Consider the following 14,182-nt stretch of genomic DNA (forward strand, 5'->3'; position numbering starts at 1 on the left):
ACCTCCTCCCCCACCAGCGCATCCACACCGGGGAACGGCCCTACACGTGTGGGGAATGTGGGAAGAGCTTCAGCCGGAGCTCCAACCTCCTCCCCCACCAGCGCATCCACACCGGGGAACGGCCCTATGCGTGCTTGGAATGTGGGAAGAGGTTTAGAACCAGCTCAGATCTCCTGATGCATGAGCGGATGCACACGGATGAGAGGCCCTTCCGCTGCACCGACTGTGGGAAGGGCTTCAAGCACAAGTCTCACCTTGTCACCCACCGGCGCATCCATACCGGGGAGAGGCCCTACAAGTGTGAGGAATGTGGGAAGAGCTTCACCGACAGGTCTGACTTCAACAAACACCGACGGACCCACCGGTAAGAGAAGCCCTGCGAGTGCCCCGACTGCGGGAAGAGCTTCAGCTGCTGCTTCCACCCTGAATGAACCCCCTGATGGTGAGGCAACCCCTGGAGTCCAGTGACTGTCAGTCCATCCCTTTCGACCAGAGAGGGCCAGTCCCCTTTCACAGGGGCAGGTTCTTCTAACAGAACCCTTCCTGGGGGGTGTGTGGAGATTCCTGCCTTGACTGGGGATCCCCCCCAAGGTCAGTCCTGGAGGTTGAGAGCAGAGATCTCCCCACGAGCATTGGTCTAGGGGAGTTGCATCCATCTCTCATTAAGAATTATTGCTTTTGTGCCAGCTTTAGTAGAATGGTTTCAACAATTGCTTTAGTGTAGAGCACTGTCCTGTCTTATCCTGTGTGGGAAAACAACTGAACTGTAGACAGCTTAAACCTTGAATTTGAGCAGTTACAGCTGTTAGGTTGTAAAAGAATGTAAACATTGAGGAGGAGTAAGCAGAAAAAGAGAAAGAACTGCAGTAAATAACAGCTGTTATTTAGAGATTTGCCAGCACGCGAGGGGATGAGCTTGGACGCGTGGACAAGAACACATAACCAATGAGATATGGAATATTTGCATGTGGACAGAAGGAAAAACTACGAAACTAAACCTGCTGTAAATAAAGTGCTCATTGTACCTTGCCTGCTAACTTGCTGTCTGAGTGCATTCTTGGCCGTCGTCAATTGGTGAAACCCTAATTGGATTTATTGCAGAGAGCACCGCGGGGATAGAGCGATGACGGCGGAGCCCAACGTAGCAACAGTCGGCGGATCTGAGAGCCAAAGTCCGGACCTAATTATTTACAGAACACCTGGAGAGAAGGTGAGCTGTTGGAAACATAATGGGAGCGCAGAATACTATAGAGGAGAAGTCAATTGTGACTGTATTAACTAAAATACTAGGGAAACGTGGTGTTGAGTATGAAGAACGAGCGCTCTGCATCTTGCGTAGCTGGTGCAAATGAAATGGGGTAGATACTCAGACTGCATTTTGCATAGATATTTGGCAGGCTGCCAGGAAGGTGCTTTTTGATGCGGCCACTGACTCTCTTAAGCATGCTGCCAGCGTCCTGAAACTGTGACGAACTGTCTTTGAAACCTTAAAAGATCACGCTTCTAAAAAGTCACCACTCTTCAAGCCAGAAAATGAAGAAAAATCTAGCAATTCACCCCTGGAGGCAGTGAAGGGAGAAGGCCCCCTCCCCCTCGCTGCTAATATGAGACTTTTTGGCTGTGTGGGTAGGGCAGGAGCGCCCGGGAGCCGACGAGAGGGCAGCCCAGCAGCAGCAGTGCAAGAAAACAACAGGAACAGAGCGACCCTGGAGGGGAACGGGAACAGAGCAGCCCCAGAGAAGTGCTACAACTCCTGCAGGGCTGCATTACTTCTTGTTGAGAGGGGGGACAGGCTAGGGAGTGTACCTGCCTTACTGTATTTCTGTTAACTCTCATGTTAATTGTGTTGTCTGTCCAATGTGTCGTTGTGAACTCAGAGTGTTGTTAATGGTACCGTAATAACTTATCTGTTAAGCTGGGTTTTTTTCTTGGACCCTTCAGTGATAGCGTGTGCCACTTGGCTGTTTCTCCCCCCCCTTCCCTGGAGGCAAGGTTGGGGGGCCGAGCTGGTAGCAGCTGCGGCAGCTCTCGACTGTTCCTCGTGTCCAAACACATTCCTCTATCTGCAGCCGCCTCTCCTTTTCACACTTTCTTCCTTAATAATGTTGACTTGTTGTCTTACAAGGCCACAACTGTATTTGCTCAAGGTCAAAGCAGCAGAACTCCTGCACGGCAGAAGGGGAGAACTTTGATGCAAGGGAAGAGAGAGAAGTGGGGAGGTGAATGAATGAATCTTCTGCGGAGTGGACGCACAGCAGTGGAACTGTTAGACCTATTTAATAATTTAAGTATCTATAACTTTAGTTTTGATAACTTTAAAAAAAGGAAATTCTTTATATAATGCGTTTTGTGCTTTAGGCCAACAAACACCAAATCCTAAGTGCATGTGTACAATTAGAAACCTTCACACGCATGCTACAGTTGAGATTTAAAGAAAAAAAAAAGTTAAAAATAATATTAATAAAAAGGGAGGAAAAAAAGCGAAAAGAAAAGAGAGAACAAACCAAAATCCTTAATTTGATCCCAGGTGTGGGGGATGTATGCTTTGTATTGAAAGACCTGAGATGCATTCCATTTCTGCCGATGCAGAAGCTGTCTATTAAAAATCCTGGAAGGAAACCAGTGAATACTGAGCAGCACAAGGCCTGCCCAAATGTCACAAAGAAGAAAATATCCTAGAGATAACTCATTGTGTCTACTCTTACTAACTGGTATAATAACTCAGTCAGGATGTACATCTGTCACTCATATGCCTTTGTGACCGCACCTAATATTGTGATTACTGTGAGTAACAATGCCTTTAATATCACTTCAGGTGATCCTTATTCGTTTAGTTGTATCACAAATCAAAATGTATCCATTCTCAATCTGTCACTGGTGGTTCTCATGAGCAGTGGAGCCAAACTGTGGCTCCCAGTGAGCTTGGCCGGGACTGGGAGGATGATGCAGGACAGTAAATTAGGGAAACTGTTCTAATTGCTTTTCTCATCTTTGTGTTAATCAAGACAGCAGCCATGGCTGTCATGCATTAGCCTATTTTAACTTATTCTTTCTGTATATATTGTTTGTATTGCTGGTAAGCAAGAATCAGAATTGGAATCAAAACTTACATTTGGCTCTGGTAAAGAAGGTCATAATATAATTGACTTTGTATTATAAATGTGGCTGAAATTTGAAAACAAACTCACAATTCTAAATCAAGTGACTTTTGAAGATGTCTCACTGGCTTTAGAGATATCTTCAGCGAACTTACTTCATAGTATCCAAACTAGAAAGACTTTAAAAGAGTGGACCGCTGGTATAATTTGAATAATACTGTCAAAATACCAGACAATGCTATGATTATTACTTATTATATTTCTGTTGCCTTTCATGAAAAGGGGTATTTTTTTGTTGCACTGATTGTTTTGCAGTGCTTATGTTTGTGTATATTTTGTCTCAGTAGTTTTACAGCAGGTGGCACGAATTGTTTGGAATATCCCTCTCTCCTCTCTGACTGCTGCAGCATATGAAAGAGACCTTTTGGTTTATGAGTCCACACAAGATTCTGTGTGACAATACCTGAGGTGCTGAGCCTCGCAGAAGAAGAACCCTGTGTTAGAAAGCAAGAAAGTAACTAGTTGGCAAGACTGCAAATGAAGGGCTGATGTTTTTTGGACCTCTCCCCCATCCCCGCCCCATGAGCCCTGGCTTACATCATGCCTGCAATCTTTGTGCTAGATTGGTAACATTATAGCATGATGGTTTTTTCAAGTTGTTGAAATGCTTTGTCTAGCTTGTGCCTTGCTTTAATGAATGCCCTAGTTAAGTGAATTTTGATCACGTCCTGGATACTTTCCTTCATGCTCTTATGTTATACTTAAATATGGAGCATTTACTATCATGTTAATGGAAGCCACACGAACGTAAGAAATAAGTCTTCCAGTTGGCTGGCTCCTGCTCTGTATGTGTCCAGTGAATGCTCTTGGGTTCTTCATAACACACAGGCTCTGAGCATTTAACACAAGCAGTAACATTGATGCCCAAAAAGGCGCAATGGAACTGTTTAGAGACAGAATTTAGCCTTTAAACAGCAAGGTATTTATTTAGGCAACGTTGGAGAGCAAGCCAGGTCACCCTGGACAAACTTGCTCTACCTTCTCAGTGAAAAGACATGATTATATACAATTTCTACAAGGGATTACAACATTTTCACATACATATTCATATAATTGCATCATCTAGTTATGATATTCATAATAGGCAGAGTCTAGTGGGGAGTCATCTTTTTGGGGTGATGTTTGGTGGTCGTTCCTGTTTCTTCAGCCTCACTCTTCTTCCTCGGCTGAACTCTTCAACTTTCTTGATTTTCGCTGACTCCATGGTGAATTTTGCAAGACTTTGGACTCGAGCCCCTATTTCACCTCTTATCTATTTGTGTTCTTACTCTATCTTTATTTATGTAGGTGTGTGAGCATTCTTTGGTGTACAGTACCATCTAATCCCTAAGCCCTGGTTTCTGTCTCTAGCTAAGCATTACATTCTAGCTAAACATTACATTCTTCTGAGCAGGAGGGTCCCCAGATCAGTATTCAGAGTTAACTCTTTAGGCCCTTGCTCTGTTTCAACAGTGCCTGGTGCCTGGTTATAGTGCACTACTTGCTTTGTCCTACACGATTCTCTGCAGCCTTTTATTGGTAACTGGCAGGCAACCACTTCATACTATAAAAGCTGAATTCCTCTTATGCAGCCAAATTACAAAAATTCTAAAATTTGAAGTTCTTTTATAAAAATTGCTTAGTAGTCTAAAAGAATGACAACTGGAACCCCTTTGAATCTCTTCACTAAAGATGGTTATGATTACAAAGATATTATTGTCTAGACTTTTTACTGTTGCTCATTTGTTATGAACATTTTATGTTGTTTTCCTTGTTTTTCATCAATGTCCTGTTTGAGTTGTTCAACAGTGGCATGGTCCAACCACAGACCATGCAGTGGAATGTATGTGTGCTTAATTAGATGATGCTACTTTGGGCTGTGTTTGGCCCAGCCACTTGTGAGGGTTTATTCTTTTCCTGCCAGACTGCAAGAGGACAAGCACTGATAAACAAGAACTTCATCCCTGAAGCAAGCATCTTGTATAAACTTAAATTAATTAGTACCTCGCTATTAGTACACAGCCCTCCAAAGGCATTTGAAAGAGGAAGTGAAAAAGAAAATGATGAAGTAAGCCCGCAGACTCATTTAGGAAAGACCCCCAAGGTACAGCACACAGGTGCAGAAGAAGTACCACTTGCATAATGGGAGAAGGACTGAAAACCTCTAGCTGGGTGGTGCTGGCCACACCTGCCCAGGTAGATGTCACAGGCAAATTATATAAAAAGGCAGATAGCTCATGCTTAGGGAACAGCAGAATGGAACTTGTCCTTGCACGGGACACCAAGCTCAAAGTCAACAGCAGCCAAAGCAGAGCAGCAAAACTAAGAACTATTCTTTATTTTTTGTAAAGCCTTTTTATTCATGTAACTAACCTAACAGTTCAGTTTCAGTGCATGAACGCTGACAGCAGAAAGACAACACGACAACCCTTCTTCCCCTCACCCCCCACCTCCAACTAAAAGAAAAAAAAGAAAACAAAAAGGGGGGGAGTGAGGAAAGACAGGTTCAGGAGATGGTCTTACTAACTGTTTTTTGAAGTTGTTTACTTAAATAGTAAAAATTGTTTTAAGATACATGCATAAACGTGGTGGAGAAATAGAGTTTTTGAAGTTTTTTGCAGTGACTACTGACAGGTTCTCTTTGAAGCCCAAAAGCCATTAGCATGGGGAAGTGTGTTTTGCTTTAGAAATAGAAGTAGTATATATTTATCTTTGAACTGTAGGAATGTTTATATGTATTTGAATTTTGGGTTAAACATGAGGCAGAAGTGTGTTTGTGTTTTACAAGTTATATTTTCATAAAAATGCATAATTAGGTCTTACTCATCTAAGAGCAAGACACAAGAATGATAATTTCTTAGTTCATAAAACACAGTGACATGAAACTCAGAATTATGTTTGTGTGAAAACGTGTTTGGATGGTGGTGGCCACTGTGAGAATTTGTATGTGTGTGAATATATGATGATTGATATGTTTTAGTTTTGCTTACAGATACACAAACACCCTTAAATAAAAAACAGAAGACACATAACCCTGGATTGAATGGAGTTCCATTTACAGAAGTGTTTTTAGATTGAATAAAAGCTCTCACGACCAAACCCTATATTAAAACACCTTTAAGCAAAAGTTAAGGAGCACAAACCCTGAGGTCATCAAGTTGTTAGGTTTGGTTCAAGGCCATTTGCTTATGGGTCGGTTCTGGTAAAGCGTTGAAAAGATAACTTAAAAAAGGTTAATTTCTGATAAGGAATAATGAGAATAGGTTGAGTAGTTTGTTTAGACTGGCTAAACATGTTTTAAATTGATCCGTGGTTATTTAGTTTCACATTATTTGGAATTTTTTCTTTTTACATTTGTTCCTTGTTTACTTTTCTATAGGCCGGGGACAGACAAGGGATTGCTGGGCATGGCCTGGGCTGTGCAGGGGAGACTGTGGGAAAGGCAAAGCTCCCCTGGAGCTGGGGGCTGCAGGAAAAGTCCAGAGCCCAAAGAGCCTCAATGGCTGTGTTGGACACCAAGGCTGCAGGAGGGAAATGCAGGGCTGCTGTGCAGTGGGGAGGGGGATTGAATTCCAGCAGACACTGATGTGGTGCTCAGGGACTCCATGGCTTCTCTACCTGAGTCTTTCCTGGAAAGGTCTCTCAGGCCTCTGTGCTCGGGGAAGGGCTTCAGGGAGGAGGAGAGCACGTCTTGGCAGGAACCTGCTGAAATCCCCGAGGGACAAATGGCAGTGTCTGCCCCTCCAGGGCACTCAGCCTGGCCATGGCACAGGCTGGAGCTGCCTGGCTGGGAGCAGCCCTGTCAGAAGCTGTGGGTGGGCAGGGAGCTGGGCAGGAGGCAGCCATGTGCCCTGGCAGCAAGGGAGGCCAGGAGCAGCCTGGGCTGTGGCACCAGGACATCAAGGACGTGCATTCTCCAGGTCACTGTGGCTGAGGAACACTGAGGGAAGAGTTGTTATGTTTATAAATTGTATTGTGTTTACTTTTTGTTTGTGGGCAATGAAGAGAAACTTTCTGTGGCTCTAAGTCTCACCAGTTCCTGGCTGACCAAAGAACACAAACCTGATGAGTTGTGGCTCCCACTCCAGTGGCACTTGGAGCTCCCCCTGTACCCAGAGCACAGAGCTCCCCTGTCCCACAAAGTGCGTGGAAATGAAGGGATTAAGGACACAGGACAGGCTGTGGGGACCAGTTGTAGGGCATGGTCAGGGATTTGGGGTGGTTGTGACCCCAGTGCAGGACCTGGCACTTGGCCTTGTTGAACCTCCTCCAAGTGACCTGGGCCCATGGATCCAGCCTGTCCAGATCCCTCTGCAGAGCCTTCCTGCCCTCCAGCACATCAACACTCCCCCCAACTTGGTGTCCCCTGTGAACTGACTGAGGCTGCACTCCATTGTGCAGATCATTGAGAAAGAGATTGAAGTGCCCTGAGCCCAGTGCTGAGCCCTGGGAACACCCCTGGATGGAACTCCATTGCCCACCACTCCTTGGGCCTGGCCATCCACACACACGTTTCCCCAGTGAACAGATGCTGCAGAATGTGTTTGATAAAGGTCCTGTAACCTCAGAATATTGGGATGAGTGCAGATTTAGCTCTTCACAGCACAGCAATTCATTCATTTTCTCTCTTTTCCTCCCTCTGTGGATCGAGGGAACTTGTGACTTCAGTGTGTGATTCACTGTGTGCAAAGGGCAAATATGGACAGAATCCACATTGGTTGGTTGTCTCTGTAGCTCTACATCTGCCCCTGACGTGGCAGAGCACACAAACTGCCCATCCCTGTGTCCTTTTCTCCACTGGCTGTTCTTTGGTTTGGCCCAGAAACCTCCTGAGGTCCCTTCCAGGATGAGTCCCAGTGCACTGTCCTCCACCATGGGCCTTCCCTTCCTGATCCAGCATCTGTGGGACAGCAGAGCTGGGTCAATGCAGGGACAGGACTGGCTCTGACAGGGGCCATGAAGCCACTGCCAGGAGGTGACAGCAAGGACAGTTTGCAAAGAACAGATTTAGATACGGTGACTTTGCTGGAATCAAGGGGGTCTTTGTGACACTGGAGAAACTCAGGGAATCAATGAGCTGTTGTGACACTTCAGGGTCTCATGGAACCAAAGGAACCCTGGGACAGTGAGGAACCTCATGGAGTCAAGGGCCTATTGAGACACTGCGAAGCTCATGGAACCAGAGGAATTCTGGGAGAGTGTGGAACTTCATGGAATCAAAGGACCATTCTGACACTGGAGGGTCTCATGGATCTAAAGGAAACCTGGGAGACTGCAGAATCTCCTGGAATCAAGTGGCCAGTGTGACACGGGGGACCTCACAGAAGCAAAGAAACCCTGAGACTTTTTGGAACTTCATGGAATCACTGGGCCATTGTGACACTGGGGAACCTCATGGAATTGTGTGCCATTGTGACATTGCAGGGCCTCATGGAATAAAATGAAACCTGGGACACTGGGAAACCACATGGGACCAAGGGGTGCTTGTGACCCTGCAGGACTTCATGGAACCAAAGGAATCCTTGGACACTGTGGAACCTCATAGAAACAAAGGGCCATTGTGACACCGAAGAACCTGATGGAATCAAGGGGTCATTGTGACACTCCCGGGCCTTGTGGATCCAAAGGAATCTTGGGATGCTGTGGAACCTCCCAGAATCAAGGGGCCATTTTGACACCGTGGAACCTCATGGAATCAACAGTCCATTCTGACTCTGCAGGGCCCAGGGAAGCAAAGGAATCCTGGGACACTGTGGAATCTCACAGAATCAAGGGACCATTGTGACCCTGTGGAGTCTCATGGAGATGAAGAAGCCCTGGGAGACTGGAACCTCATGGAATCAAAGGACCATTCTGACAGTGCAGGTCCTCATGGAACCAAGGGAAAATGGGGACACTGTGAAAACTCAGGGCATAAAGGAGCCATTTTGACATGCAGGGCTTCCTAGAACCAGAGGAAGCCTGGGACGTTTGGGATCGTCCTGGAATTGAGGGGCCGTCGGGACACTGTGGAAACTCCTGAAAGCAGAGGAACCCTGAGACTGTGCAGAACCTGAGGGCAGAAAGGAGCCATCGTGACACTGCAAAACCTCGTGGAATCAAGGGGCCACGGCTTCACATCTGGGTCTCATGGAACCAAAGGAAACCTGGGACACTGGGGAAACTCATGGAACCAGGGAGACCCTGGGACACTGTGGAGCCTCATGGAATCAAAAGGCCATCGGGACACTGCAGGACCTTGTGGGGCCAAAGGAACCCTGGGCTGCTGCAGAACCTCACGGAGGTGGGAAGTGGCTGTGGGGGCCCCCATGACGAGTGGCTGAGGCTGCTGAAGGAGAAGGTGAGTGAAGCCAATTTGCAGAAGTGGAAGCCATGGGCAACGCCACTGGGCCCCCTTGCCACGGTCAGTTACTATGGCAACCATCATACGTTCCCATCGTGTGCTGGGTTAAAAGTGAACCGGAGGGAGAAATGAACCCACGCCAGGGATTACAAATCAAACTTACAATTTACTAAGAAGATTACAATAAATACAATGATACAGAGAAAACTGGTTTTAACCCACAAAAATAGCTGTATAACCCAGCACCCTGGGACAAGAACAGAACAGTGCTGAGCACCACGTGGCCCCCCAGGGTGCAAAGTAAAATGAAAAGGAAAACCTGTTGGTCCAGATGATGGTGGCAGTTCTGTTGAGGTAGTGATGGCAGTCCTGTCAGGAGTGGCAGTGGCAGTCCTGTTGGAGTTCTGGTCCTCCTCTGGATCCCATGAGTGGTAGCAGAAGTCCCCAGAGCCCAAGAGTATATGTGCTCAGGTTCAGGTGGGGACGTCCAGCACCTCCCCCAGGGCAGGGAGTTTCACAATGGGCGATTTAACTCTGTGAGTCACGGGGTATTTTTGGAGTGTTTGATGGTCTGGGTGTTGCAGCTGCCTGTTATGCCGGTACAAGGCGTCCCATTGGCAGAGATGACCCCTCAGGCTGGGGGTGAAGGTGCTAATGCCTCCCCGGAGGGGAGTTCTCACAGCTGAGTCATGGCTGTGAAGACAAAGGAACGCTCCTTGCACAGTTCTTTCCCAGCCAGCTTGTAGCCTGAGGTGTCAGGTGGGCCCTGGGCAGCTGCTGCAAAGGATCCACTCTTAAGAGTCCCTCAGAAATGACAGAGAGGGTGTAGAATAAAAAGTTTTGGTTGCATGCACACAGTGATAAACTGGTCCCGGCCCCTGCAACTAGGACAGATTGCTAGGTTACCATGGAAACCATCATACATTCCCATTGCAATGGTCAGTTACCATGGCAACCATCATACATCCCACTGCTACGGTCAGTTACCATGGCAACCATGATATATTCCCATTGCTATGGTCAGTTACCATAGCGACCATCATACATTCCTGTTTCTATGGTCAGTTACCATGGCAACCATCACACATCCCACTGCTATGGTCAGTTACCATGGCAACCATCACACATCCCACTGCTATGGTCAGTTACCATGGCAACCATCACACATTCCCACTGCAATGGTCAGTTACCTTGGCAACCATCACACATCCCACTGCTATGGTGAGTTACCAAGGCAACCATGATATATTCCCATTGCTACAGTCAGTTACCATGGCAACCATCACACATTCTCATTGCCACGGTCAGTTACCATGGCAACCATCATACCTCCCACTAGTACGGTCAGTTACCATGGCAACCCGCATACATGCCCATTCCTACGGTCAGTTACCATGGCAACCATCATACATTCTCTTTCCTACGGTCAGTTACCATGGCAAACAGCATACATTCCCATTTCTATGGTCAGTTACCATGGCAACCATGATACATTCCCATTACTAGTGGCGGTTACCATGGCAACCATCATACATTCCAATTGCTAGAGTTGGTTACCATGGCAACCATCACACATTCCCATTGCTACATCAGTTACCATGGCAACCAGCGTACATTCCCATTGCAACAGTCGGTTACCATGGCAACCATAATACATTCCAATTGCTACGGTCAGTTACCATGGTAACCATAATACATTCCCATTGCTATAGTCAGATGCCACGGCAACCACCATACAGTCCCATCATGACAGTCAGTTACCATGGCAACCATCATATATCCCATTGCTACGGTCAGTTACCATGGCAACCAGCATACTGCCCACTGGTACAGTCAGTTACCATGGCAACTTGCATACATGCCCATTGCTACGGTCAGTTACCATGGCAACCATCACACATTCCCATTGCTATGGTTGGTTACCATGGCAACCATCACACATGCCCATTGCTACGGTCAGTTACCATGGCAACCATCACACATTCCCATTGCTATGGTTGGTTACCATGGCAACCATCACACATGCCCATTGCTACGGTCAGTTACCATGGCAGCCATCACACATTCCCATTGCTATGGTTGGTTACCATGGCAACCATAACACACTCCCGTTTCTACGGTTTGTTACCACGGCAACCATCATACAGTCGCATTGCTACAGTCAGTTACCATGGCAACCATCATTCTTCCAACTGGTACAGTCGGTTACCATAGCAACCATCATACATTCCCGTTCCTACGGTCAGTTACCATGGAAACCATTACACTTCCCACTAAGATGGTCATTTACCATGGCAAACATCAAACATTCCCATTGCAACGGTCGGTTACCATGGCAACCAGATTACATTCCCGTTGCTATGGTTAGTTACTATGGCAACCATCAGATATTCCCATTGCTAAAGTCAGTTACCATGGTAACCATCATACAGTCCCGTTGCTACAGTCAGTTACCATGGCAACCATCCTACAGTCCCATTGCTATGGTCAGTTACCATGGCAACCACCATAACGTTCCTGTTAGAAACGTTCCTGTTCCACAGAAACGGTCAGTTTCTATGGTAACCTCTTGGTTCCTCTTGGAGAGAAGTAGATGCAGATGAACCTCCCTGTTGTCCACCAGCCTGGCAGCTGTGCTCTAAAGGCCTGTGTCCCAAGGGGAGTCTTGACCAAGACTCTGCACAAATCTCTGGGACTCTTTGCATCCTGTCGTGGTGCCTTTCCAGTGAATTCCAGGGTTAGCAAAGCCAACTTGAATGGGCTCTTTGTCTCACTCCACAATGTCATCCAAACCAGTCTCTCCTCTGACCCTCACCCACAAAAGTTCACTCAATTTGTTCATCCCCTAGAGCAGCTCCACAGGTCCAAGAAGCTCCTTCCTGCTGAGGACACCTCTCTCCTGCTCTTTCTATCCTGTGTCTCCTTGACCTTCTCTCCCAAGCCATCACAGCCCTGCAACCTGGGAACTGTCTCAGCAGGCCTGGGCTGTTATTGCCTCCAAGAGGAATGAAGAGAGACTTGGGGCTGCAGCTCCTCCTGCCTGTGCCCCACACGCAGGGCATTGGGGCCTGTCTGGCTGCAGCCCCTCAGCGGGGGCACCGGGATAAGAACAGACTTGCAGTGGGGAAAGCTGCTCTGAAAGCCCCGAGAGCTGGGCTGTGCAGAGGTTTTGCTGACAATGGCCTTGGGGGTGGCCGTGCTGGGACTCAGGTCCAGGGGGAAAATCCCAGGCCTGATCCCTGAGGAGATCAGCACATGCTGCTGAAATGCTGGGGGAGAGAAGAGCCAGCAGAGGGAGGAAACAAGTGTGGACAGCCTGGGCTGATGGGATCTGTACTCGTGCCTGGCCCGGCCTTGACTGGGCACAGAAGGGACAGCCTTTGTGTCCCTGCAGGGCTGGGATTCACTCACTGCCCCAGAGGCCCCCAATGTGTCTGAGAAGCCCTGGGTGGTGCCTGTCACACAACTGTTGGGAATGGGGACGGGGTCCCTGCACAGGCCCTGTGCTGTCCATGGCAGGTACTGCACTTGTGCTGCAGAGCCCTGGCACCTCCCCTGGCACTACAGGCCCCTCTTTGGCTGTTCAATCCAGGCTCAGTTGCCTTGAATTAGGTTCAGCAGTGAAGGGATGTCCAGGAGACAACTGCCATTGTACTCTGAGGACATGTAGAAAATACCCTGATAAAGAACAGGAGAGAGACCTCTCTCCCTGTGCCACCTGACTCCATTTGGTCACCTGAGCACCTCTAGGGGCTGCCCTGGACAGAAGGAACAGTGACAGGTTCCCCTGTCCTACATGTGGGCCCCTTCTGCCACTGAAGTTGGTCAAAGCAATGTCCCAGCAGCCTCCAAGAAGATCCCACAGCTACTGCCCTGTCCCTAGGAACTGCTCCATTGGAGCCTCCAGTTCCCAGCAGGAATCTCGGTCACCTCTGGTCCCTCAGAAGGAACCAGGGCTTTGTGTCCCAGCAGGTCACTCCTGGATTTGGTCTTCATTCATTCCCATGGGAGCTGGGACAAGGAGTCACCTGCAGGTGCCTGTTTTGGGCCCACTGAAGTGGGGCAGGAGGAATCCCAGCCCATGGGGGTTGTGGAGGGAGCTGAGTGTCCTTCTGGCCCCAGGTCTGCAGAGCCACAAGGAGACACCTCTGTTGACTCAGCTGAGTCCCTTCCCTCAGCGGGGATGAAGAGGAGCCCTCCTGGGCACTGTCTGGGTTTCCTGTCTAATGATGGGACATGAAAAGGGGACTCTTGGACTTAACTCTGTGTCTGTTTGGAGAAATGACCCTGCTGAAAGAAGTGTCTGTGCCCAGCTGAGAGAAGAAACATCATTATTTCCTTCAGCTGTGTACCAGCAGGTTCCCCTGGAGCCCCAGGGACTGTTGGAGGGAGCCCAGAGGGGCAGAGAAAGGGCTGCCTGGGGCTGTTGCTGTGCTGCTGAGCTGGACCGGGCTCCTGGCACACAGGGAGCTCCTGGCAAGCAAGAAGAGCTTCAAAGAGACAGCTCTGCTGGTGAGCAGCTTCTCTGCACAGCCCAGCAGGGCTGAGGGCACTGCCTGCAGCACCCAGGGCACAGGAGAGAAGGCAGAGAGAGGAGAGGCAGCCTGGGCTAGGAGGTGACTGAGCTCTCACTGCTGGAGAAACCTTCCCAGGATTTGAATGAAGAATTCTCTGGCTGTAGGAAAGTTCAACTTGCCTTCCT

General features: G+C 48.1%; 1 protein-coding gene across 1 annotated transcript in view; it reads left to right on the forward strand.

Annotated features, from left to right (window-relative positions):
• LOC113940141 (zinc finger protein 239-like) overlaps nucleotides 1–1,037 on the forward strand; it is a 1,919-nt gene extending 882 nt beyond the window's left edge. The window contains exons 2-3 of the mRNA XM_027631233.1: nucleotides 45–550; nucleotides 592–1,037. Of these exons, the coding sequence (XP_027487034.1) occupies nucleotides 45–368 (324 nt within the window). The 3' untranslated portion in view covers nucleotides 369–550; nucleotides 592–1,037. The remainder of the gene's footprint in view (nucleotides 1–44; nucleotides 551–591) is intronic.
• The last annotated feature ends 13,145 nt before the right edge of the window (nucleotides 1,038–14,182 follow it).

The sequence above is a fragment of the Corapipo altera genome, unplaced genomic scaffold, assembly GCF_003945725.1.
Source record: "Corapipo altera isolate COAL_440 unplaced genomic scaffold, ASM394572v1 61265, whole genome shotgun sequence".
NCBI lineage: Eukaryota > Metazoa > Chordata > Aves > Passeriformes > Pipridae > Corapipo > Corapipo altera.